General features: G+C 37.1%; 1 protein-coding gene across 3 annotated transcripts in view; it reads right to left on the reverse strand.

The window, feature by feature from the left end:
• Nucleotides 1-916: 916 nt before the first annotated feature.
• The window catches only part of pnpla6 (patatin-like phospholipase domain containing 6), a 35,069-nt gene continuing 11,533 nt past the window's right edge, over nt 917-24,452 (reverse strand). The window contains exons 11-36 of one of the 3 annotated variants that reach the window (XM_046837758.1): nt 23,483-23,615; nt 23,197-23,265; nt 22,866-22,969; nt 22,298-22,465; nt 21,561-21,638; nt 20,201-20,406; nt 19,306-19,437; nt 19,097-19,220; nt 18,404-18,517; nt 18,249-18,324; nt 17,973-18,122; nt 17,435-17,498; nt 17,060-17,228; nt 16,800-16,982; nt 16,550-16,668; nt 16,234-16,390; nt 15,952-16,068; nt 15,245-15,314; nt 11,912-12,028; nt 7,858-7,974; nt 6,532-6,680; nt 5,790-5,942; nt 4,714-4,830; nt 4,334-4,421; nt 4,064-4,209; nt 917-3,326 (exon numbers count right to left, since the gene is read on the reverse strand). In XM_046837758.1, coding sequence (XP_046693714.1) covers nt 3,249-3,326; nt 4,064-4,209; nt 4,334-4,421; nt 4,714-4,830; nt 5,790-5,942; nt 6,532-6,680; nt 7,858-7,974; nt 11,912-12,028; nt 15,245-15,314; nt 15,952-16,068; nt 16,234-16,390; nt 16,550-16,668; nt 16,800-16,982; nt 17,060-17,228; nt 17,435-17,498; nt 17,973-18,122; nt 18,249-18,324; nt 18,404-18,517; nt 19,097-19,220; nt 19,306-19,437; nt 20,201-20,406; nt 21,561-21,638; nt 22,298-22,465; nt 22,866-22,969; nt 23,197-23,265; nt 23,483-23,615 — 3,198 coding nt within the window. In that variant the 3' untranslated portion in view covers nt 917-3,248. The remainder of the gene's footprint in view (nt 3,327-4,063; nt 4,210-4,333; nt 4,422-4,713; nt 4,831-5,789; nt 5,943-6,531; nt 6,681-7,857; nt 7,975-11,911; nt 12,029-15,244; nt 15,315-15,951; nt 16,069-16,233; nt 16,391-16,549; nt 16,669-16,799; nt 16,983-17,059; nt 17,229-17,434; nt 17,499-17,972; nt 18,123-18,248; nt 18,325-18,403; nt 18,518-19,096; nt 19,221-19,305; nt 19,438-20,200; nt 20,407-21,560; nt 21,639-22,297; nt 22,466-22,865; nt 22,970-23,196; nt 23,266-23,482; nt 23,616-24,452) is intronic. The other 2 variants (XM_046837760.1, XM_046837759.1) reach the window with 2 other exon arrangements.

Raw genomic sequence — 24,452 nt, forward strand, 5'->3', positions numbered from 1 at the left:
TATAAACTGTTTCGCTTTAAATGTAAAATATATTTTTTTAAATTCCTTTTCTAATAGTTTCTTGCCATCTTTGAATTATTCGCATTCATACTCGAACAATTTGTGTTTAAAAAAAAAAAAAATCAGTGGCTTCCTACATCCTGGCTTTTTGCTCTGAAAAAGTTTTTACGGATCACTACATGCTTATCAGAAGCACCATGTCGGCTTCTTACATTATTATGCTGTGCACAAAATCCCCACACACTTAACAACTCCAAACATCCCTGCTTTCTGTTCTAATAGATCTCTGAATATGTTGCTCCAGTTTGCATTATATTATTAATCATTTGTGCAACTGGCTCCAGAATGAAAACTTATTTCTTTAAAAAAAAAAAAAAAAAATTTTAGTTCCAGGTTTGGATGTTAGATTGAAAATATTCAGTATTTTAGGAATTTTGATTACTAAACTTACTGATTACTAAGTGTATATATAAAAATTTAATATTTAGATAGATTTAATATTTTATTTTATTTATTAAATTTAGAAATATAGAAATTTAATAACGTCTTTTTTTGGTAAAACTATAAAAAAATCTTTTGTTAAATGTTTGATATTAAATAAAAAAAACGAAACGTTTTTCAACTGCAAATGAAAAAAAGCAAATGTGCACAACCAAGGAGCCAGCTGCTGATTTTCTGTAATCTTTTCTGTAATATCCTGACCATAACTTCAAATAACGTACCTTGAGATCATTTTGACAACTAAAAGAAATGAACAGTTGCACAGGACTAAACTGAAACAAATTTTTTTCATAGCACATCATATACACACCGAATTAAAGCACATTCTCAACACATTGTATTTAAAATGTTATTTTTATGATCATCTCCTTTAAAAAACCTGGTTGTTTAGTAGTGAGAACAATGATGTAGACAGTTTTGCATTAATAAGGATTTATTTTTAGCAAGTTTCCGGGTATTTTCCCCAAGTCATCCATTCCATCAGTTTTAATGCAAAACAGTTTAAATTAATAAATTATGTTCTTAGTGCAAAATGCTAAAGCAATCTACATACAGAAATGATAATCTATCATTGTAGAATTACTTCACTGCAGCCATTTCTTTTTGTTTCAAAGAGAAAAATCAGTAGTATGAAAAAAAAAATTATAATTTTGCATCTGGAATTGTTAGAGCATTTTTTTTGTGCATGAATATCAGTATGCAATAATTCTAAAGAAATGTTAATGGACACAAAAGCATCCCAACTTCACCCTTTGGTACACCATTACACACACAATGGGTACAATAATCCCTCAACACTCACTACATCTCACTTCACACACACAGGTTCTTGCATTTAATAGTTTTTTTCTACTTGTTAAAAAAAAAAGTATTTTGAGGTCTATCTTGTAATTTAGTGCCCACGTGACTCGTAGAAACGATCTAAGACTCGCCTGACTGCTGGAGGATCCACAAACATTTTCATATTATCTAATGAATAACTGCAGGGATTAGGTCCAGTTTTCACTTTAACTCTTGATAGATACAAAAGGCAAGACACTACAGGTTTAAAAAAAAAAGTGAAGGCAATTTGAATAAAGTATGGCAGTGAAAGTATTGTGACGCCTCACTTTTCCAGCCACATGTGGTTCTTCCCCAAACTGTTACTGGAAATGCGGTAACATCAAATTGTCCCTTTACTTGAACTAGAAGACCCAAACCTGTTCCAGTATGACAATGTGTCTGTGCACAGAGCCACTTACCTGAAGATATGCTTTACATGGTTTGGAGAGGAAGATCCTGAGTGGGCTGCTGTAGAGCTCTGATCTCAACCCTATTGAACCCAGTAGCTGCATTTACTAACACCCTTGTGGCTGAATGAACACAAACCTCCACAAGCACACACTAAAAAAAAATGTAAGAGTGACTGTTAATATAACAGCGAATGGGGACTGAATGGGGACTGAATGTGGACTGGGATGTTTAAAAAGCACATTCGAATATTATATTCAGGTGTCTTTGCCATACAGTGTGTGTGTGTGTGTGTGTGTGTGTGTGTGTGTGTGTGTGTGTGTGTATATAAATATATATATGTATTTATCACATACTTGACTGTGATTGTTGTCATTTTAACTATTTACGCTATTTGTTATCATAACCAGTGCTCAAATTGAGTCAAATCTTATTGGGGGTCCTCATTTATTTTTTACTAAAATAATCTTGGGGTCCTCCTTAAGTCCCTAAGTCTATTTCTCCCCAAATTGAGCACTGATAATAATCCTGTTCACCTGTAGGGTTTTGCCTTTTCTATCATTAGTTAGCGTTAGACACCGTAAACTTCAGCCTTAATAACCTGTAATAAAGATATTACGGTTTAAATGTTCACTGAATCCTGCACTTATTAATGTTTAGAAAAATTCATGACTAAACGTAAGTTAACACACGAGAGGGTAAGTTTTTACCTCAGTGCTTCAGACGTTACGTTGTTGTTAAACGACGAATTAAAGATTTCTTAACGTTTATTTTTACCATGGCTGTTAGTGGGTTTTTAAATTTCGATAGTTAATTTTAGTCCAGTGTTGATTCTATTGATTGTAAAAATAAAGTTATAGGTTGAAGTGTTAATATAATTCGAAATAAATCTTAAATCATGAATGTCATGTTTAGGGAAACTTATTTTTTCACCAATGGCACCTTTCTAGGTTAATACAGCACCCTACTGTATATTCCTTTTTGTTCCTCGCTACTCCACATATACATTTCTAATGTATCTATCCTCTGTAAACTAGTGGGGCTCTAGCAGCACTCTGAATATTTCTTACCTCTGTGAACTCATCACAAACTCACACTCACACATTCACACCTGTCCAGACACTTCCTGTTCTTCTGACACGTTTAGTCTTCAAAACAGGACACACACGTCACACAATCACACAGTTTATACTGGCCGTTAATCAGAGCTTGTCTATATGGGAGAAAAGAAAAAACTCCAAAAATACGCTGGGAGAGATAGTTAGAGCCCTAACTCAACTCCCATGATGCTCACGGTGATACTTTTCTACTTTATTGGTTTTTCCACCACACTCTCACAGGAGCGCAAGCCACTGTCTCTTCGCTCGGATTGGCTTCGGTGGCATCGCTGTATATTTGAACAGTTATCTTTGGTTGTCCGTCTTCCTCCTTGACTCCTGTCATTCAGTCGGATGTGGAGGGACGCGGCTATTTTTCAGTCCCCAGAAAAGGGTGACAGGACGCCAGGTCACGTCCGATCAGCAATCGGAAAGTTCAGAGCACGTGTTTGACTCACTGGGGTGCTTCCTCCGCTGACGGATTGATTTCTCTTCATCCTATACATACATACATACATACATACATACATACATACATACAGGGTATTCTCAATTAATAAATAAACATATTACAAAAAGAATAAATAAAAAGCCAAACTATCATGTTCTTTAAATGCATCTTGTTTTAGATAACTTCGATTAATCCAGGGATCTCCAACCAGGGTTTTTCCCTTTTTTTTTTTAAAATGACGACTTCTGCCTATGCAATTTTCCATATATGTTCAGTCACAGTTTAAATCAATAAATTAAGCTTGCACTGATTTTGCATTATGGTTTAGTAAGATTTTCATTACACACACACACACACACACACACACACACACACACACACACACACACACATATATATATATATATATATATACATATACGTGTGTATATATATATATATATATATATATATATATATATATATATATATACATATACGTGTGTGTATATATATATATATATATATATATATATATATATATATATATATATATATATATATATAAAAATGTATAATTGAATCATAATATGTATACTAGTTATATGATAGTAATATGACATGTTAATGGGTTTAGTTACGTGTGGGACAGCTCTGCCCGTGGAAAAATTGTCTTTAGTGTAACTGGTTTTTGGTACAAAAAAAAGACTGGGGTCCACTGGGTTAAACTAAACTTATTTAAATTTTCATTCAAATTACGGTCTTTTACAACTTTGATAGTTTTTGCGTGTGCGTGAAAACTCACCGAGTGAAAAATATCATTTGGTCCCCAGTCTCCAGGTGACTGATCCTCAGGGTCGTCAGCTTCATCCTCCTCCTCCTCACCTTCCTCTTCTCTAACCGTGTCCATCCCGTCCTCCTCATACTCCGTCAATCCGTCGGACTCCTCAGCTACACACACAGGACCATTATGAATAACTCTGCTGATAAGCGCTGATTACAAACTAATTACAGTGAGTTTTACTCATAACATGGTTATCTGATATACAACATGTTGAATTTAATACTAGTTTACCATCAGCAGCCATGTAGCTCTGCACAGGCTCAATTCTGGACACAATCTCAGCCAGATCAGTGAAGTCAGCACCGGGACATGTGTAGCTCTGCAACTCAACAAGAAACAAAGAAAAAAGAAAAAAAAATGTAGAGAACACATTAAAGAACACGGTTAGCACTTTTCCCATGGCTGCACTATACCAGGCTTCATGTGTGTCAGAGAAACTAACTGGTTGCCATAGTAATGTTTATATAGTCCAGACTCTGAATAAAATCGTTGCACGTGTGAACAAACTCTAATTGCAGGGAAACCCGTTACAGAGCGCTGGTGCAGAACGAGTTCTTCCTCTCAAACATGATGACTGATTTTGCATCATTAACTGATTTGTTGGTACTTACGTCTGTCTTCTTGCTGTCGGTGTAGTCTGCCGAGCGGTGATCCTTCAGCATGTTCTCAATGATGTCACCACGTGCCCAGCCAGTTAACAGCAGCTTCCCGTGTTGATAGCCCACGTCCTGCGCATGAACAGCGTATCTAAGCGTGAGCTATAACACTCTTTGTGTATTCTTATCTTGGATCGTCGCCTGAAATAAACTCGTTCTGACATTATCTTATTATCTGCGGAAATAGAAGAAAAGGCTACAAAATAAAACAGTTAGACTCCAGTGAGAAACTAGAGAAGAACACCTAACTGACTCTGACTTGGCCCTTTGCTAATTTTGGAGTAAGAAAATAACATCTGTGGCAGCGGTTCACTAGTGGGTTCGTGCGGATGTGAGGAGGAAGACGTGGAGGTCTGGGAGTGAGATGCTAAGGAGAAAGGCATCCCGAACCGCCTGTCTGTATTTCTTCCAGCACGGAACCAGTGGGATTCGTTACACTATTAATTGTGAATATCACTTTTGTCTAAACAAGTCATACACAGGTCTTTATGAAACTCTCACAGGCATTTGTGGTTTGCAGACACCTGATCATCATACCCATATGTGCATGGTGAACGTTACACTTCAGATTTACTTCTCCGATTCCGGTTATAATCAGCTCCACTCTTTTGGGAGGTTTCCCAATAGACTTTTGGAGTACTGCTGTGGGTATTTGTGCTCATTCACACACAGGAGAATTAATGATATTGAATAAGGAGGACTGTCTAATGAGGTGTTCCATGATCTTCTCAGTGATGTTGATGTTGGGGTTGAGGTTAGAGCTCTTCAAGACCACAGAGTTATTTCACTCTATCTCTGACAATGTGTTTCTGGATCTTGTGTTGTGCTAAAACACATTTGGAAACTGTTAGTATAATACATTACAAATACCATTCACTGGAACTAAGATTTTCTAGACAATTCTGTCCAAATTAGCTGGAACAAAATGTGGGTGTGACGATCAGATGGTCATATCCTTTCGGGCCGTACAGCGTACACGCAATATCAAGAGTGGAGGCTGGCAAAATACAGTCTCTGAAAGAAACTCTCACATAGATCTCGTCAAATTTCCCGAAGTCCATTGTCTTAAAGCGGTCGATGGGAGGCCGGATATACTCGCAGTAGCCACTCTTTTTGACCAACTCCAGCTGCCGGACACACGACACATATGCCAGTCGGGACTGGATCTCAGCCATGTCGGGTACCTAACAGAAGAGATTAATACTGCTGTTAATCTCGTTAAAATTGCACACAAAGATACAAGGATACAGTTTAGATAGTTTGTCTATGGCTCTCATAAAACATATACACCGATCAGGCATAACATGATAACAACATTAAGACAGGTGAAGTGAGTAACACTGATAGATAGATAGATAGATAGATAGATAGATAGATAGATAGATAGATAGATAGATAGATAGATAGATGGATGGATGGATGGATTGATGGATTGATGGATTGATGGATGAATGGACCCATCTACCAGTAGTGCAAATAGTAGCAATTGTGAGTCGGATTTATTAGGCAACAAGTGAACATTTTGTCCTCAAATTTGATGTGTTAGAAGCAGGAAAAATGCACAAGCGTAAGGATTTGAGCGAGTTTGATGAAGGGGTAAATTGTGATGGTTAGATGACTGGGTCAGAGCATCTCCAAAACTGAAGCTCTTGCGGGCTGTTCACAGTCTGCAGTGCTCAGTATCTATCAAAAGTGCGTTAAGAAGTCATGCTTTAATATCTACTGAATTTTGCACTTTTTAGCATGAGAGTTTCTCCATATCTTCCTCCTCACCTTAACTTTCTCTGCCCACGGGTTGATCCGTTTCCAAAGCAACCACCAGCCGGACAAGCTGTCGCCATAGTTACACAGGTCGGTTTCATCCTGGCTGCCCACATCAATAGCGATGACCGTTTTGGCTCCCATATTGCGAGCAATGTCAGCTGTGGGTCGTTACATTCACACACACGCAAACGTATCCAAAGAGGCGGCAGGAAAAAGCAAACTTTGTGATTATTATTTTGTGACAAAAGTGCAGTTTTGACCTTCTCATTCACACATGTAACCACCACCAGAAAGCTGCACACACACCACTGGTTTATATGCTTCATTACATTTGATGTCAATTTCATAAAAGAGATTTTGGTTAATGCAGCTTACTTATGAGTGTTTGGGCCTGAGAGACGAAAGACTGGGACTGAGCAAGAACCTGTTAAAGGCTCAGTTCAGAACTGGGATTAGAGCTGTGAGGATTGTCACAAAGAAGAGGATTATTATTAAAGATGGATTTAGATTACAGATTATCAAGTTTCAATCGGATTCAAATCCAATCTGGTTGTATTGTCCTTCTCATCTTATAAGATTTGGTAAAGTCCAAATAAATCTCCAGATAAAGAGATGAAACACTGAACTTAAATGTGTTTACTCAGTCCTAATCTTCCCACTCAACGAATCTGTCATGGCCACTGTTAAATAAAAACATCTACATTTCAATTTCCACACACAACATTCAACATTAAACTTTTTTTTATGTGGTAACATTTAATTCTGTCTGGTGGAGAATGCATTTTATCAAATAATTGTAATTTGATGCATCAATTAAACCCAATCAAAAACCAGTCAGAAAGACTGACATTGGCATGTTAATTATGTTGTATGTTAAGAGATCTTTGGAGATTTGCTCTAAATAATTGTATTAGCAATTTTTGAAAGGCCGTCATACATTTGGCCAGAGTTACTAGTTTTTTTTTACCTCCAAAAATGACGAGTTTAACAAATATTTCTGGCAATCTCAGACAGAAACAAGAAAAATTTATTGCACTCATGCACATGTACACAGACACACAGACACAGACACACAGACACACACACACACTACTTACCCACAACCAGACATGAACCGAATTTCCCGAAACCATGAAATCACCAATGGGTCACAATGAAGCCAATTTGAATTTGAAGCTCTCTCTAACAGTTCAGGTTATTTTAAAACTATAAAGGTTTTGCGGGAAAATGGGCCCAGTTGTTTTACAACCCACAACTCATTGGACCAGCAGACCGCCCCATGTCTTTCCAGTGGCCTGGCTAATAGATGTCATCCCTGCGCGAGGCTCTACTTGCCTGGTAGGTTGTTGATGTAGCCGCCGTCCATGAGCAGGTTGCCATCTTTGGGGTCGCAAAGGGGCGGCAGGTACCCGGAGAGGGTCATGCTCGCCCGCACATAGCGCCACAGAGAGCCTGCCACACGGGGGGAGGGAGGGAGTAATATATCCTCTTAATAAATTCGGAATAACCACTAACGTCTATGGAAACGTTCAAGAAACGTTGCCAGTGGCAGAGGTTAGCGATGCGCAGCCCAGCAGGGGGAAGGCGCAACGATGGGCACCCCGTGGATGGTGTGTGGGAGACATTGGCAATAACACCTCATGGATTTATGTGTGATTTCTGAGGTTGTGTTAGCAGTTAGACTGACTTAAAAACACAGACTTCTCTGCCTTACATAATAAACAAAACTGTTGGGTTTTTTATTACGTATTTTCAAAGATTTATATAGATATAAGCAGGTGCTTCATATATAAATATACATTTTCTTAGCTTTTGTCAGCAAAACATATGTTAATGTTCGACTGAAGCTGTTCAGCTCACAAACAGGTGATAACCAGACACATTTCATAATAGACTTTTTAAGTTATTTTTACAAATGTATACATTTATTTTCACAATCTGACAGGAATTCCAAAGTAATTTTGTAAAAGATGTTGCAATTTAAAGTCATTAGCTACTAGGCAATTACCTCAGATTTTTGAGCAAATATTTGAGATATAATTATAAATGTTTATACCCTTTACTTCTAATGCTAAACAATAGCTACAGTTAACAAACCTGTCAGAATATTTACATTTCTGACACGATTTTTAGATCATATCCATAAATGATCTTAATTTAACTTTCTATGCTAGCAAGCTAGCTAAGACGTGCTAAGAGTTAATTTACTCAGAGGTCATTTTACATCTCTTTTAATGCTGCTGAAAGGTTTTGCTGATAACTATCAGGGAGGCTAACATTATCCTAACTTGTATGCTTTTAACAGACGTTTCTCACATGTAGTCATAAAAATTATACTAGCCATTGGCCATGTTGGACAGCTACCAAAGTTAGCTAACCTCATAAATGTTTGTATCCCTGCTGCTTACACAAGCCAGCTAAATATGAACAAACCTAACAGGATTTCTGAGGAAATTTCTAAATCATATTCAGAATTTTAGTTCAGCTTAGCTAAAATAAGCTGACTTGACTTGATTTAGGATTTCTGAGGGAAATATTCAGATATACCACAGCGTTCAGTTTGGACAGATCAGGTGTGGATTACTATAAAAACTGAAATAACATTACTAAAGAGTAATAAATAGTAGGGCAATAATTAAGTAACTCGAGTAATTCGATTACAAAAATTCATCAAGGCAAATTGTTTGGCCTCGATGCTTTGTTTAGTCCATTTTAATACACACAGAGCACTGTTTCCCATTATTACTGAAACCCCACCAGCTAAACTCTGGAGTGCTCTGGACTGGGAACACAAAAAAACTAACAATCTATTCTGAAGGAGACGGAACAAGACAGATGAAGCAGAGGAGCCTCGTTCACACACCAACAGCTTCAAACTACATGGTTACTGGTGGATGCACCAGAAATGTTTACGAGAAATAAAGTCAGAATTGCGAGGAATGAAGTCAGAATTATAAGGAATGAAGTCAGAATTATAAGGAATGAAGTCAGAATTGGAATTACTAGAAAGAAAAGTCGGATTTAGGCAACCATTTTTTTATGTGGTGGAAACGGGCTTCCATAGGATTCAGGCCAAAGAAAAAGACAAAGTTTCCAAAGTTTAAGATCATTTCAAAACTAAACAATTAAGAAAACAACATACAGTGTTTACCCTATTTTTTTTTTTGGAGTAATCTAAATTTTTTTTTTTTTATGTATATTTTTGTATTTACATTTCGATGAAATGTGGCAATCGAATGCACTAAATGGGTTTAGTTTTCACAGATATTCTTGTTTGCAATTTCAGAAATGAAAATGTACATTTAAAAAAAAAGGAAAAGTTACTTGTTCATTTTTTTCTCTTATATATTTAGTATTGTGCTTTAATAAAAATAAATAATAAATAGCAACAGCTCTAACAAATAGTAATAAAGAAGAATAAAACAATAATCAGCTTTCATCAGCTCTTCATTTCTATTTAACAGCTTGCTCTTTGGTGCTGTATTCCACTTTATTAATAAAATAATAAATGTAAAATCTAGACAGCAAGAAAATCTTACCTCTAACTACAATCATTTTGATGACTAAGGGCCTAATGACAACTAACTGAAGGGTAAATATTAATTTCTTATATGAGGTCTGCATATATCTGTATTTATATTTATACAGGTTTATATTTTTATTTAGTATCTATTAAGACAGTGCTTTGTATCTGCACACAAATATTCCAGCAGAGAGATTTGAAAGCCAGGGTTTTACAGTCAGTCTTAGTGAACATGTGAGATTCAGCCAGTCAGTCTCAACCTGCAGTTCTGAGCTCGACCAGCAGAGCGCAGGAGAGCCGTGGTAGCAACATGGTTTGGAAGGAAAGATGGGGCACCATAGAGAAAGAGAATTACAGAGACAGGTTGGATCTGATCACAGAGTGAATATAAAGAGAAAACATGCATCATGTGACAGAGCCATAAATGAACTGCATTTATTAAGTGAACTGCATCTGTTAAGTAGCCATACATTTCTAAACATGTATTTTTCTGCTGTGGATGGTCCAAAGTGTATTATGTAATAACTAAATGCCCACATGGTTACAGCATCATAGCAAACTCAACCAAACCAGACAGTTGCACAAGACAAACATAAGCTTACGCCGTCGACGCATACGGCGGAAGCTGCGAGAGAAACAGAAGTAGATGCTTCCAAGCAAAGAAAGCAAAAGCATCTACGTCTTATTGGCAAACAAAAGCGAGAAACAAATAAAACAGCAACCAGGGTTTCCCACTGACTCAGCTAATGTGATATTGATGACCTGTCGTTTTATACACTATGAGAAATCCAAATTAAGTCTCCAAACCACATTGCCACACTACTCTCACATATAACTTATGTTTGCAGTACAATGTTTAAAAAATGGTCCAAACATGCCTAATTCTATTTGTCTAAAAGTCAAAACTTTTAAACTAACCCAAGACAATTATTTCTATATGGTTGATTAATTTCTTGACTTAAGCAACATTTGCCAGCGTCATTTGTTCACATATCAGAAATTTTCAGCAAAATTTGTTACCATCTGTAGATATGCTAATTGGAAACACCCCAGACTTAAAACACTTGTGATTGGCCCTTATGTTTTAAGACAAAACATTTTTATGAACTTTGACCAGTGTGTCAAAAGTGTGTACACTTACATTAATCATAACATAAGATATTTGATAATGTCTACGGTGACTTTGGACATCTTCAGCTAAGAGCATTTCAAGAATGTGAAAAAGAAATGTTCAGCAAATTGGCTAAACTCAAATGCACTGAAAGCTAGCTTTGATTGAAGCTTGTTACAATAACAAAAGAAACGGCAAAGCTTGCAGGTTAGGTGTTATGCATGCAAAAATACCATGTATAGTGGTGTCTCTGGTAAATAATGAACTACATTTACCTTTTATAGTGCAAATTTGGGCAGGATTATGCATTTCTCACTTTTGTAAAATTCTGAGGGTTACTAAATAGATAAGTCTTTTCATAAATTTAGTATTAAAGGAATGACTTGACAAGAAATTGCAATGAATTAAATATTACTATCATCACATTTTTTTGTCGCATGGTCATGAGGGCATTTGTTATAACCTTTGATTTAACATTTCTTTGAAAACCACAGATTATTAAAACACTAGTATCACAGTCACTCGCTTTCTCTCATGTTAGACGCTGTAATCTTTCCTTCCAAGCCATGAGTTCCCAATGTCCACCTGGTCAATACTAAGTTAGTACCATAAAACTAAGGACTGGTGAGTGAGCGGTCGCCATAGAGGTTGTGGGTTGTTGTTGTTGGTTTTTTTTTTGGTGGGGTTTCTTGTCTAAAGGGTTCTGGTTTCAGGGTGGAAGGTGGTGGTGGTGAGGGGGGGTTATTATCGCTGACCTGGGACATTGTTTACATAGCAACCATCCACGAGGAGGTGGCCATCCTTGGGGTCGCAGAGAGGAGGTAAATATGGGGTGTAGGAGGCACTGGCTCTAACATAGCGCCACACACAGCCTGGCAAAAATGAAGATGGAGAGGGAATCAAAACCATTTGAGAGAGAGAGAGAGAGAGAGAGAGGGAGGGAGAGAGAGAGACCATAATAAAAAGAGAATATGAAGAGTGAAGCAGAGAGGTACAAAGATAAGGTCAAACATGCAATGACATACAGGGGAAATGAGATAACAAATGTAGGTAAATATTGAGTAATATAAGTGATAAAACATCGAAATAAAAAAAAAATGAAAAAAAAAATTATAGACAGGCCATAGGTAAATAAATGAGAAAAAAATGAACAAAAATGATTCCCATAATTAACTTCTAAACGCTGAAATTTTAACAGCAATTACAAATAAAAATGTATATCTTAACAATGGAGTACATTGTATGTTAGAATGCAGGATTTCATTGTTACAGTTGATTATCAAGTCAAGTCAAGTCAAGCAAAAGAAAGAAAGAAAGAAAGAAAGAAAGAAAGAAAGAAAGAAAGAGGAAGTAAAGGGAGAGAGAATCTGAGAGAAATAATCAAAGCCTATTGCGCTTATTTAACACAATATAAAAAAAAACACAGTAATGTTTATAATTAAAGGATGTGTGATTACCAAGTATTTTTACATGTTGCCTCGGAGAAAAGACTCAACACTGTCAGAGATGAAACTACTTTTAACAATAGAATTGATCCTTATTGTGTTACCAACATGGTCTTTGTATTTCAAAATACCCAAACCTGTTCCAGCATAACAAAGCTAGCTCTCTGAAGATATGCTTTACATGGGATGGAGTGAAAGATCTTAAGTGGTCTGCTGAAGAGTTCTGACCTCAAGCATACTAAACACCTTTGGGATGAACTGGAACGCTGACTACACCCACACCTCCTCACCCTACATGAGTACCTGACTTTACTATCTTCCTTGTGGCTGAATGTTTACAAATCTCAACTGTCATGCTCCAAAATCTAATGTAACATCTTCCCAGAAAAGTGGAGGCTATTATGAGGTTACAGTAAAACCCTATTGTACGAGCAACTAATAGTACGAGTAAACGGAGATACGAGCAAACTTACACATTTCGAAGGCAAGAGCAAACCCACGCTGCCGGTTCCCCGCTTTCAGCCGAGGGTATCATCAGTCACTTAGTTCATCTCGAGTCACTCTCAAGGTTCAGTGCAGCAAAAACTTAACTTATTTAGTGTTAATTTTTTTTTCACTAGAAATCTTGAAAAATGTCTCAAGAAAATCAGTGATGGTGCTGTGAAAATAGAATTACCATTGAAACCAAGAAAGAAATAGTCGAAAAGTATGAGCGTGGTGTGAGTCTCAAACTTGCAATCAACCACTACCACATGGGTAAATGTTAAATTATGTTTACTGTACGGTAATTTGGGGCATATTTGTTTGTTAAAATAGGCTACAAATTCTTTTTAAGTGCAGAAATAAGCGATCAAATGAGGTCTTGGTACGGATTAAATCGCTTTTACATTCATTCTTATGGGGAAATTAGTTTGAACGTACGAGCAAATGGACCTAGAAGCAAATTTTTTCAAGAACGAATTATGCTCGTCCAAAGGGGGTTTTACTGTATTATAACGGGGGGCTAAATGTGGAATGGTATGTTCAAAAAGCACATACCAATCTTATGATTGGGTATCCACAAACTTATAGTCCATATAGTGTATTTACTATATAACTCTATGTATAGTTGTAGACTTTGCTCTTCTATTATAAATGGGTTTTGATTAAAAAAATGTTTTTTCTTTTCCATAACATCACACAATTAAAACATATCTTCATTTAAAGCTACTGGATTTTAATTTTAAATATATATCTATAATTAAAGCTCCTCCTTAGAATTGGTCACAGAATTTTATAAGTGCATTGACAAAACAGGTCAAAGTAAAAGAATGAAACCGAAGAAAGAACCCAACGGACATAACCTGGATGAAGACCGTGGCCTGATAACAATCATATCCAACTTGATCCAAGCTGCAAGGTCAAAACTGTACTGCAGAGACAGTTCACAAAATGTGAGAACCTTCAACATTAAATCTATCTGTCAGAGGTCATCTCTTGGGATTAGTGCTTTATGAGTGAAGCTATAATATCAGACTAGGGCTATAAAAGAAGGTCCAAAAGTGATGCATGATGAGGAAAAAACTGGGGAAAACTTCCTCTACAACCCTACTAGCGAATAAAACACTAATGGTAACTCTACCTAATGATGGCTAGCTAACAGATATGACAATGCAGCTCAATGAACAGATGATAATGGATTATAAAAGTGAATGAAAAATGCATATGTATAGTGCTAGAAATATAAGGATGGATTGAAATGGCAAAAAATGTGAAGACAACAATATCATATAGAAGGCAAATAAGGACAGAAGAGAGAAAAGAGGAGACAGAAAGACAAGTTTTGGGTTTGTATTAGTGCCAAGCATGCCATGCATGCCCCAGAACTCAGAGCGGAAACACTAGTACGACTGAGTGAGCATGTGCAATCCCCAAATCCGCTGTGCCATTGCATACAGCTAAAAAAAATCCCATTTACACAGGATTTTTAACACCTTTAATCCACTCTGATTAACAGTCTATTAATTGAACTGACAATATTTTGTACATTAACGTTACATAATATTGGCATAAAGTTTAATATGTTTGCTACTGGTTTTGGGAATATAGCAGCAGCCCATCGCCCCAAGATTATAAAGCAGTTAGTAGGTAGGATCAAGCAGTCAATGCATTTATATTTCAGTAAGAAGGTGAGGAAGATAAGCATGACAGAATGATCATTGTCCAGTGTAATAAGAGCACATCTAATATCTTTAATTAGAACTTTTAAAGGCTATTAATACAGCCGAAACGCATGTAACCTTTCCCGTCTTAATATTGAACTAAAGGTTTGTAAGGCATTGTTGTAACTGTACATGACATTTGTTAGGAAAAAACAAGATCATTATTACTATTGATTCAAACAGATTGTTTAGTATTAGACAGTTACTGCTGTACAATCAGTTAATTACTGGAATAATGTGTTAAACGTCATTCTTTAATATTAGTTTCTCGTATGAAATGCGGCATTCTGAAAATATTGATTGTATCTCTCAGAAAATGTGTTCAGGTAATACTAAACCTTGTGGCATTTCATGTTCTGTTTAGACCCTTTTTTGTATAATACTGCTAACACAATGCTACAAGATTGATATACGAAACAGAAAGCCTTGAGTCTCAACTCACCGTCTTTATGTACCCGCATTGAAGATGCTGTGATGTCAGTGGTTACGTTGAAATAAGGCAGCCACAAGTCCTGCAAATTCAAATAATGCATGAGTATTAAATGCACAGACACAAAAGAAAAAATGACAACAACTTTAAATAAATAAATGAAAAAACTTGTAATTAATTATAATTATAAAGCATGACTCTGACAGACCTATTAAGTGCAAGATAAATGACAATGTATGTGCCTTTATACATTATTGTGACTCATTTACAGGTATGTTTTAGAGGTTTTTGTCCTTTTGTATTACTGGAATCTTTGTTTTTTGTAATTTTTCTGTAACATGACTTAATGTATACATTTTCTTTAAAAGAATGAAAAATAGAGGGTGCATCTAAAATCGTCCTGTACAATTAAGTGCCTCCAGCCTTGTGGTAACAGTTAGGAAAATAACCAAAAATAGCAGGAAAGGTCAGGTGACCTAATAATTTGGCAATATATTTATATATATGTATATATGCATGTAAATACAAAGTCATAAACAGATAATTTTGCCCACAAATTTACACGATGGAATCTGGTTAGCTAGTGTTTGTAAAACATTCTTCTTATTCAAAAGTTCGAACAGGATCGAATGTTGTGGGAAGCAACTAAAAATAAATCACACAAAGTAAATAAAAAGAAAGATCAGTCCAGCAAAAGATGCAGTTTTCCAGTGTCTCACCTCAACTTGCTTCTCTTCAAACACTTTGGAAATGCTGGTGTTGAAGGCGGAGCCAGAGAACATGGAAGTGATGGGATAGGTTAGATCTAGCACAGTTTTAAACACGGAGTTCATCGCCTGTTGATGCAGGAAACAAGTTAACAACGTTAACAAAAAACAAAAAAATGCTTTCATGGGACATTATCTTATTCATTAGCTCCTTAATTTTCACCAGAGTAGACACATTATTCACCCATTATTAATCTCCATTCCCCACTGTAACCTGAAAACCAGAAGTTATACCTTTGACCATTCTCTCGCTCGCTGTTTCACACGAACAGCGCTCCTCTCCTCTGCGTACAGTGCACTGATGAAAGAGCCGATAGACGTTCCGCCCACTAAATCAATAGGAATCCCTGCCTCCTCCATGGCTTTGATCACGCCCACATGTGAGCAGCCTCTGTGATAATAAACAGTTGTGATCAACAGTTTTAGAACAACAAAACTAGTGATTAGAAATGTCCAATAAACACGCAAATGGGTTTTACAATGAAGCTGCTCACACCTTAAAATGATCCATGTGGGATTACAGCAGGCTAATATTATTGTGAAAACTCACCTAGCTCCACCTCCTCCTAGTACAAGAGCAATGCTGTTTCCTGTTAGGACTCGAGCCAAGCGGGAAAAATCACTGTGCCTGTCTGCTGTCTTCTCAAACACTTTCTCATACACCTCCCTCTGTGAAACATGCATACACACAAATATAAAATCCAGTTTTCCCAGCAGGACCACAGCAGAATATACAATTTAATCCAATGGCTTTGCTTTTGAAGACAATACATTTACATGATAATGCTAAAGCACGTTACCAGTCTGGTTGGGCTCCTGCGTGAGAAAACTCTACGCGGACACTTGAGATGAAGATGGCCAGAACACCAGCTACGCATGTTCAGCCACTCCACGGTCCTAGAAGGACCAGGGCCGTCTTCACGGTGCAGCAGGACCAGCTGCTTCAGAGCCCGCACTGCTGTGTTCTCCAACATCTGCTCCAGCTGCAACAGCATCACATTAGGATGTAAGAACACTTGATGTGCACACCAAACTAGTGTCTATGTAGAAATGTGGTCACCTGGCCAAGACTAGGCTCCTGGTCTCCAAGGCCAACGATAAGGATGCAGTCTGCTTGTCTGATGCAGCGCTGTGTCCAGGGAGTCATACTGTTGTCTGTTTGATACAAAACTATACGATTGATGTCCTCCTGTTGGGCCAACCAGCCCGATAACCTGTACTCATAAATGCTGGGAAAGAGACAGACAGAGATCCAGATAAAGAAAACCACAATGTATTAAATCTGTCTTAAAATCCTTTATACAATTGTGTTATTGAATCCTTGCTTCTGATTGGTCAGAAGGTGTGGATTATTATTTTATAACAATATTTTATCACTTCTTTTACTTTGATTTATTATTTCTCAACAACTTACCTTACCAACAACTTAACTCACCTATCTAAAGCAGAAGCTCCAAGTCGTTCTCTGATAATGTCACTCGTCAGCAGCAAAGTGGGTCCTAAAACAAACAAACGGAAAAAAAGGTAGCTAATGCATCATTTAATCAAGGTCCAATGTTTAAGCAATAATCTTTATTTAAATACAAAAGGCCATAATTCCCCCAAAAAGGGATGAAAAATCGACTTCTTAAAATGTGTATTTCATTAGAATGTATTTTTACATGACCTATAAAAAAACCTACACTTTTTGCGTGTCTGTCAATTTCACAAAGTAATCATTCTTAATATGCACAAACAATTAATGCAATCATTATTCATTATACAGATTAATATTGCTTATTAAACCTGAAGTAATATGCTTAATAACATTGAAAATTCAGAGGCTTGAGCAGATAGAGTCAGTGTCATGAAAACTGCTTCAAATTCATGTCCTGTACTTGATTATCCTACTACAGGAAAGGTATAGGGTAAGTAAGTAAGTAAGTATTATTATATTAATGCTAATAAGCATTCGGAAGTGAAGCAGTTTGTACCTATGGCACTAAGAGCATGACTGAGTTCCAAGTTAAAGGCATTGATTGGCACTTCATCGCAAACAGGAAGTACAGCCACAGTGGAGAGGTTGCTGGCTGGATTGGTGACATCAGGGCTCGATGCCATGGCGGGCAAACCCAAAGCTGAACCTGCAGAAATATAGGATTCACAGAAATATAATCCAATATTTTTGATAAGATAATACGATTGTTGATTTGAATCTATTTACTAGTGGAAGTATTCAGGGGATTGAATGATGAAGGTGTGTATTCAACCTGAGAAAGGTCCACGAGGCTGCTGAAGGTTTCCTAAAATTTTCTGGCTCAACAAATGGATCAGCCGAGTAACAACCTACATACATGTATAAATATATTAATCCATTTATATTCCATCAGTGATTATATTTATATGTAAAGTGTGTGCGCTATACCTGGGGATAACGTCTCTTAATGTTGTTCAATGTTCCTTCTGGAAGTTTCACCAGTTCAGTGTCTCGGACCGCATGAACCGTCGTCGCCCGCGGCTGCCTGGTCAAAGCCTCGACCTGAAAATCAGATACAAAGAAGCAGAAAACACAAGAAAATCCATATTATTGTTTCTCTTTATATTCTTAGACTTCTGTCTCTTAAGATGATTATTCGTTATACTGTATGAGATGATCTCATTCCAATTTTGGTTGAATTCTAGAACCTTTCCTTCTTCATGCACAATCATACAACGAATACTGATACTAATGACAAAGCAACAATTAAAGAAAATTACTACCTTCTGCAAACATCATATCAATACAGTTTGCATTGAAGACATCTTTTACAATTCTTTTTTACAATTGCCTATTGGTGGCTTATAGTCGAGAGCCACAGCATTGATCTCTGAGATTTTTAAAACAGTTGGATACTGCAAGGACTTTAGTCACAATGGCACTAAACTGACCACCAGCAAGGACATTACAATATGCATTCGAAGACAGCCAATCATAAACAGAAAACATTTTTATGATGCAGGTTTTATAATTCATAAGTGCAGTATGCGCACCCAATGCTTATAACTATGAGATCATGCAAAACTTTTTAATGTCAAATGCAAGATAATTGTAGGAGGTAAGCTATTAAAATGAACGTACCACTCCGATGAGATCTCCTCTACCGTACTCCCCTACCAGCTCCTTCTTTCCATTTGCTTTCCGGATGACAGAACGCAGACGGCCGTTCAGCACGATGTAGGTGCAATCTGACTGATCGTCCTGCCTAAAGAAAAAGCAAGCACATACTATGTAAAAAATACAGCTCAGCTTTAATGCAGGATGTGTTTCTATACTCAGTATAGAAGTACCTGTAGAGAGCACGTCCAGCCTCCACAGCCATCCAATCAATGGCAAAGTCCATCTGCCTTACAAAAGGAGACATGCGGATGGCCACGGTGTGAGCTGCACTCAGGACCACACTGGGCTGCTCCCTCATGATCCTGCACAGAGACATCGACAACTAACAAGCCCATTTAACACACATACTTATGCTAAGAAAGTGCTATAACTGGTCTTTTTAAATCTGTTATGCACAACGAATTCTAGGCCATAATAACTCTTGAACAGCGTTCGAAGCGTCCAGGTTTTAAATTAAGGACCGAATCAAAATCGGTAGCCTTGATTTTCATCATCTTGATTGGCTTGGGTTATCCAGTACAAGTAGAATAAATAAAAATTTTAAAAATCATAATACACTAAGTGATTCAAAATATAACAAATAATATAGAAATAAAATATTTAGCTTTTTTCCACATTTTCTGTTTATTCCTTTAGGAAAAGGTATAATAATTAAAACAAAGCCAGGTTTAATCTAAAACACACTTAGCAAAGGGCATCTAGGTGAAGATTAATATATATTATGCAAGGAATAAAAGAAAACACAGTGCGATTTTATAGAAAAATGATAAACATCAGGTCAGTCATAATTAATAATTTTCCATTTTCTTATACCACATCTATTTACCAATGTTAAACATTTCTTTGACTGATAGACAACACGATGCTTTTACATCCATTTGTAATTACTGTATGTTTAAAGCTGTAGAAGGTCTATGAAAAATGCTAATTCTGCATATTACTTAAGGTATAGTAGGATGCTTCCATCGCACCATCCTACATCCAGAAAACAATCCTGTGTCATAATTCAAAAATTGTTACAAAGCTCTGACACTGGGGACTCGCATTGTAACGTATATAACTCACTCATAGAAATCCGATTTGGAGATCCTGAGGAAGGTGCAGTCGCGGAGGGCACGGACGGTGAAGATGAGCAGCTCTCCGGTCAGCACGGCCAGCTGACCCACCATCTCACCTGGCTGAGTCACAAACAGGCACACGTCCTCCTGCTTGTCAATCATTCGCTGATACACATGCAGGCAGCCGGACAACACGAAATGCAGACTCACGTCCTGACAGAAAGGAAAATAAGACACTCATTCATAACTTCTTCTTTCTTTCCACAACAACGTATCCTGGAAAGCAGTGCTTGGACTGTTAAGATGTGGCAAGGCTTTAGAGCACACATACTGTATATCACAGTGCAATAAGCATAACTCTTCTTTAAATGATTACCGTAATTTCCGGACTATTAAGTACACCCAAATATAAGCCGCACCCACTGAATTTGACAAAGATTTTTATTTTGAACATAAATAAGCCGCACCTGTCTATAAGCTGCTGTCTACATTGAAACTAATGAACTTTATACAGGCTTTAATGAAAGACAGTGTCTGTTACACGGCTTGTATCTAAACAGTAGCCTACCAAGAAAGTCATTGTTCACTGTCTTCCTCCTTCCTTTCACAACTATTTCTCTCGAGACTTTTTCTTTCGGCATCATCGTGCGTTTAAAAATCACCATCGGTGAATCTTTTCTCTCGATGCCGTGCAGCTCAGAACACAGGTGAAGTGTTTTTTCATGCCCGGTTGTTTTCAGCGCGACGAATGATTCGCATTTCCTGTTGACAGTCCGAGTGAGCGGCAGGTCAAACGTCAGAGGAACCTCATCCATATTTATAATGTGGTGCGATCAGATTCAGTGGGAGCGCATCTGATTTAATATAAAGAGTTTCATTGGTTCACCTGAACCCATTCGGCAATTTAATTGGTCTAATGTTATGGGGATCAGTTTTTTGGCTTGAAGTTTGTGAAACCAGGAAAAACACAGGAAAAATCCATAAATTAGCCGATTCATTGTTTAAGCCGCGGGGTTCAAAGCGTGGGAAAAAAGTAGCGGCTTATAGTCCGAAAAATACGGTATTTTCGTGGATTCTCCTATAGGCTGTTAAAATCAATAGACAATAGCTTTGTAAATTTGTATAAAACTACATTGTAATAAAATTTTTATTTGATTGAAAAATAATCATTATTTACAATCTGTGCACCGATACATTCATGGTAATAACAGGGAGAAACATTTACATCCTCTTCTGATTCATGTCACACGTGATCAATAACACACAAAAGTAACACAACACGTTTAAAGTTTTAAGGCTACAAAAATGCATGAGAGAAGGATGAAGGATGGAGAGAAAGATGGAAAGATATGAAGAAGTAGGCATACCTGGTCTCCCTGCCTGGCTAAAATAGTGCCTGCTTTGGCATGATGCAAGGTCACACGTCCGTTTAACAAAGCAGGGTCCTGATAAACGACACGAAAGAATTAGGGATGAAGAAATGAGTGTGGGTGCAGAATATAGCAGTAGTCAAATATGAAATTGAGCAACAAAACAAATAAATGTGTAGGTGTGCTGATCCTGTCGTGGCATGTCCCCAATATCAAAAAAGTTCAAAAACTGTGTAAAAGACTTTTAAAAAAAAAGAAGAACACAGTCAAGCAGTTCCAGTTCCAAGTACTAAAAATCATAGTCTGTGCATGATCTTTTTATCGGTAACACTCGATTAATGCCCATTTATCTATATTACCAATATCTTTCAATCAAACTAGTGACTTGGTTCTTTCCTACTTTGTAACATAACAGTTGTGTGAGCTGTAACACTTAATTTTCCAGTTATAACACTTAGTACATGTGCAAAGAAATCTGAATACTGTGATTTAATATAAAATTATACAGTAAATTAAATGATCAAAAAACAAAAAATAAAGCAATTAACATTCATTATTCAACTGTATTTCAAATATTTTATCATTTTTAGATTTTTTTTTATCACTGTGATTTGGATAAGGCTGTCACATTTTAATCACTGTAGCATAAAAAAATCTTTAAAATAAATAAATAATAATAATTACAATAATAATGTCAATCTCCATCATGATGCAGTTATTATACATCACTATACCTCAATTTTCATAAGTTTCAGGAACTCTTTCTGTGCTTCCTCAAACAAGGCGGCGTTGGGTCGTCCTGGCAACGGGCTGTAAACGTTCTCTGAACCCACTTCCTCCTCGGGGTATAGATACACACCAGAGGGCACCTCATCCACTGTCACCCTTCTCTCTCGCTGGTCCTGACACACAAAAACACATCACTAGTCAGAAATGCTGATGAACATCTAATTGGATGTGAATTCTGAACAAACGAATAGTTTCACTTTTGACCTGCTTTTGTGAAGGACTTTCAAAAACCCTTCAGTAATTTATTTTTAAAAGACTGCAAAAACTATGGTGGTGTCAGATGTGAGCTTTAAAGTGTGTGAGTGAGTGTGTGTGTGTTAAGCTGTTATAAATATGTTTCAATGGGATTCAATAATTACAGGCTTCTCAACAAAATATCACATTTGCATATTAAAACAATACATTACATCTCAATGCCTATACTACAGAACTATACTCTGTTGTTATTTCTAGAGTGACTAAGCCACTTGTGCAGCAACAAAACAAATGTGTATTTAATTTTGTGTTTCTAACCCGTGTAAACAGGGTTGCTGTGGCTGTTCCATCCTCGGCAGACATGGAAATGCGGCCCCTCTCGTACGCCATGTCAAAATCTGAACGTAGGCTCTTTTGCATGCCTGCAAACACATACAGGTGGTAGCCATTAATATACTCATAATATACTCACGGTGAGACTCAAAAGATTTAGGGTTTGATACCGTATGACTCCTGTAATAATTAGCAATAGCCAGTTGAGTTTCGCACATCACAGTGACAAATTATTCCTGATTTAGCACAATACAAACGACTCACTTCAGATACCCCTGCACTCGCATACAAATACACACGCTGAGAACACACTCACCCGCGATGTCCACAGGCATGGAGATAGCCCTGCTCAGAGTCGGGATGGTGCTGCCCTCCTTCCCATGGTCTTGAATTCACAAGAAAAACCATGTTACTTTCACTTTGTGTCATCACTTGGATCATTATTTTGTCTCTTCTGCACTTTTCCTTCCAATCAAAATGACCGGTACTATGTTAACCGTAATGCGTCCTTTGATTTTTACGATGAACAGCTGAATAAACAAATGTTTGGTCTGTGTTAGTAGTAACACCCTTTCTCCAGTTCTCCATATTTGTGTTCTTACCGGTGGCGTCTCTGACGGCGGCTTCCCTCTGGTCTTCTGGCACAGTGAGGCTGCTGAAACGTTTGCTGTGGCGTACAGGGCTAGTGCGACTGACGTGCGGTGAGAGTACAGGTAACCGCTGGGGCTGCATCTCCTGTGAATAAACATCTATGTTATCGATGCCTAGCAACGCGTGATAGAATCTGGACTTTAATTTAATCAACAGGATGTGAACTTGAAAAAATTGGAGTTGCCTGTGTTTTTCTACGTTCAAGAAAAAAATGATTGGACTGAAAATATGTTTTATATAATTTACTCTGTGAGAGAAATAACTGCTTTCTTTTGATATAAAACTATTTTGTTCTTAAAGTGGCTGCATTAGTCACTACTATAAATAATGAGTCACAATAATAGTTCAGATTTCAATGAGATATATTACCCAAATTATGTTGGTTCGACTTATGAATTTTCGTTCTTATTATGACTATAGCAATATAATAAAATCGTACGAATGTTCGCACGGCAGGCAAAAGTAGCAGCGTAATCTCTGCCCTCCACTCGCAAACTGGTGCTCATTCACTCGCCTGCTGCCACATACATATAATGTATAGTTTATACAGTCTAGTAGTTTAAATTGCTCTGTTTTGCTATATTATGTACTGTAGTTTGTAAAATTATTAACAAATTACAGAACACTACCCCATTCTGATCACCATTCTTTAAGACTCCTTGGTAGGTTAGGCCATGTCTCCAAGTTACGATAGAGTTATCTCTGTCATAAGTTGGGGACTGCGTGAATATATATGTAGATATATTTGTGTGTGTGTGTGTGTGTGTGTGTGTGTGTGTGTAGGGATGGGCAGCATTTATGATACATGTATTTAAAGTACGTATTTAATATTTTATATAATTTGTATTTGATAGGGCGGATGAAATGTATGTAAACACTGTATATCCTGCACTTGCTGCTATTGCACCTCTGGTTAGACAT

This window comes from Silurus meridionalis, chromosome 24 (genome assembly GCF_014805685.1).
Source record: "Silurus meridionalis isolate SWU-2019-XX chromosome 24, ASM1480568v1, whole genome shotgun sequence".
NCBI lineage: Eukaryota > Metazoa > Chordata > Actinopteri > Siluriformes > Siluridae > Silurus > Silurus meridionalis.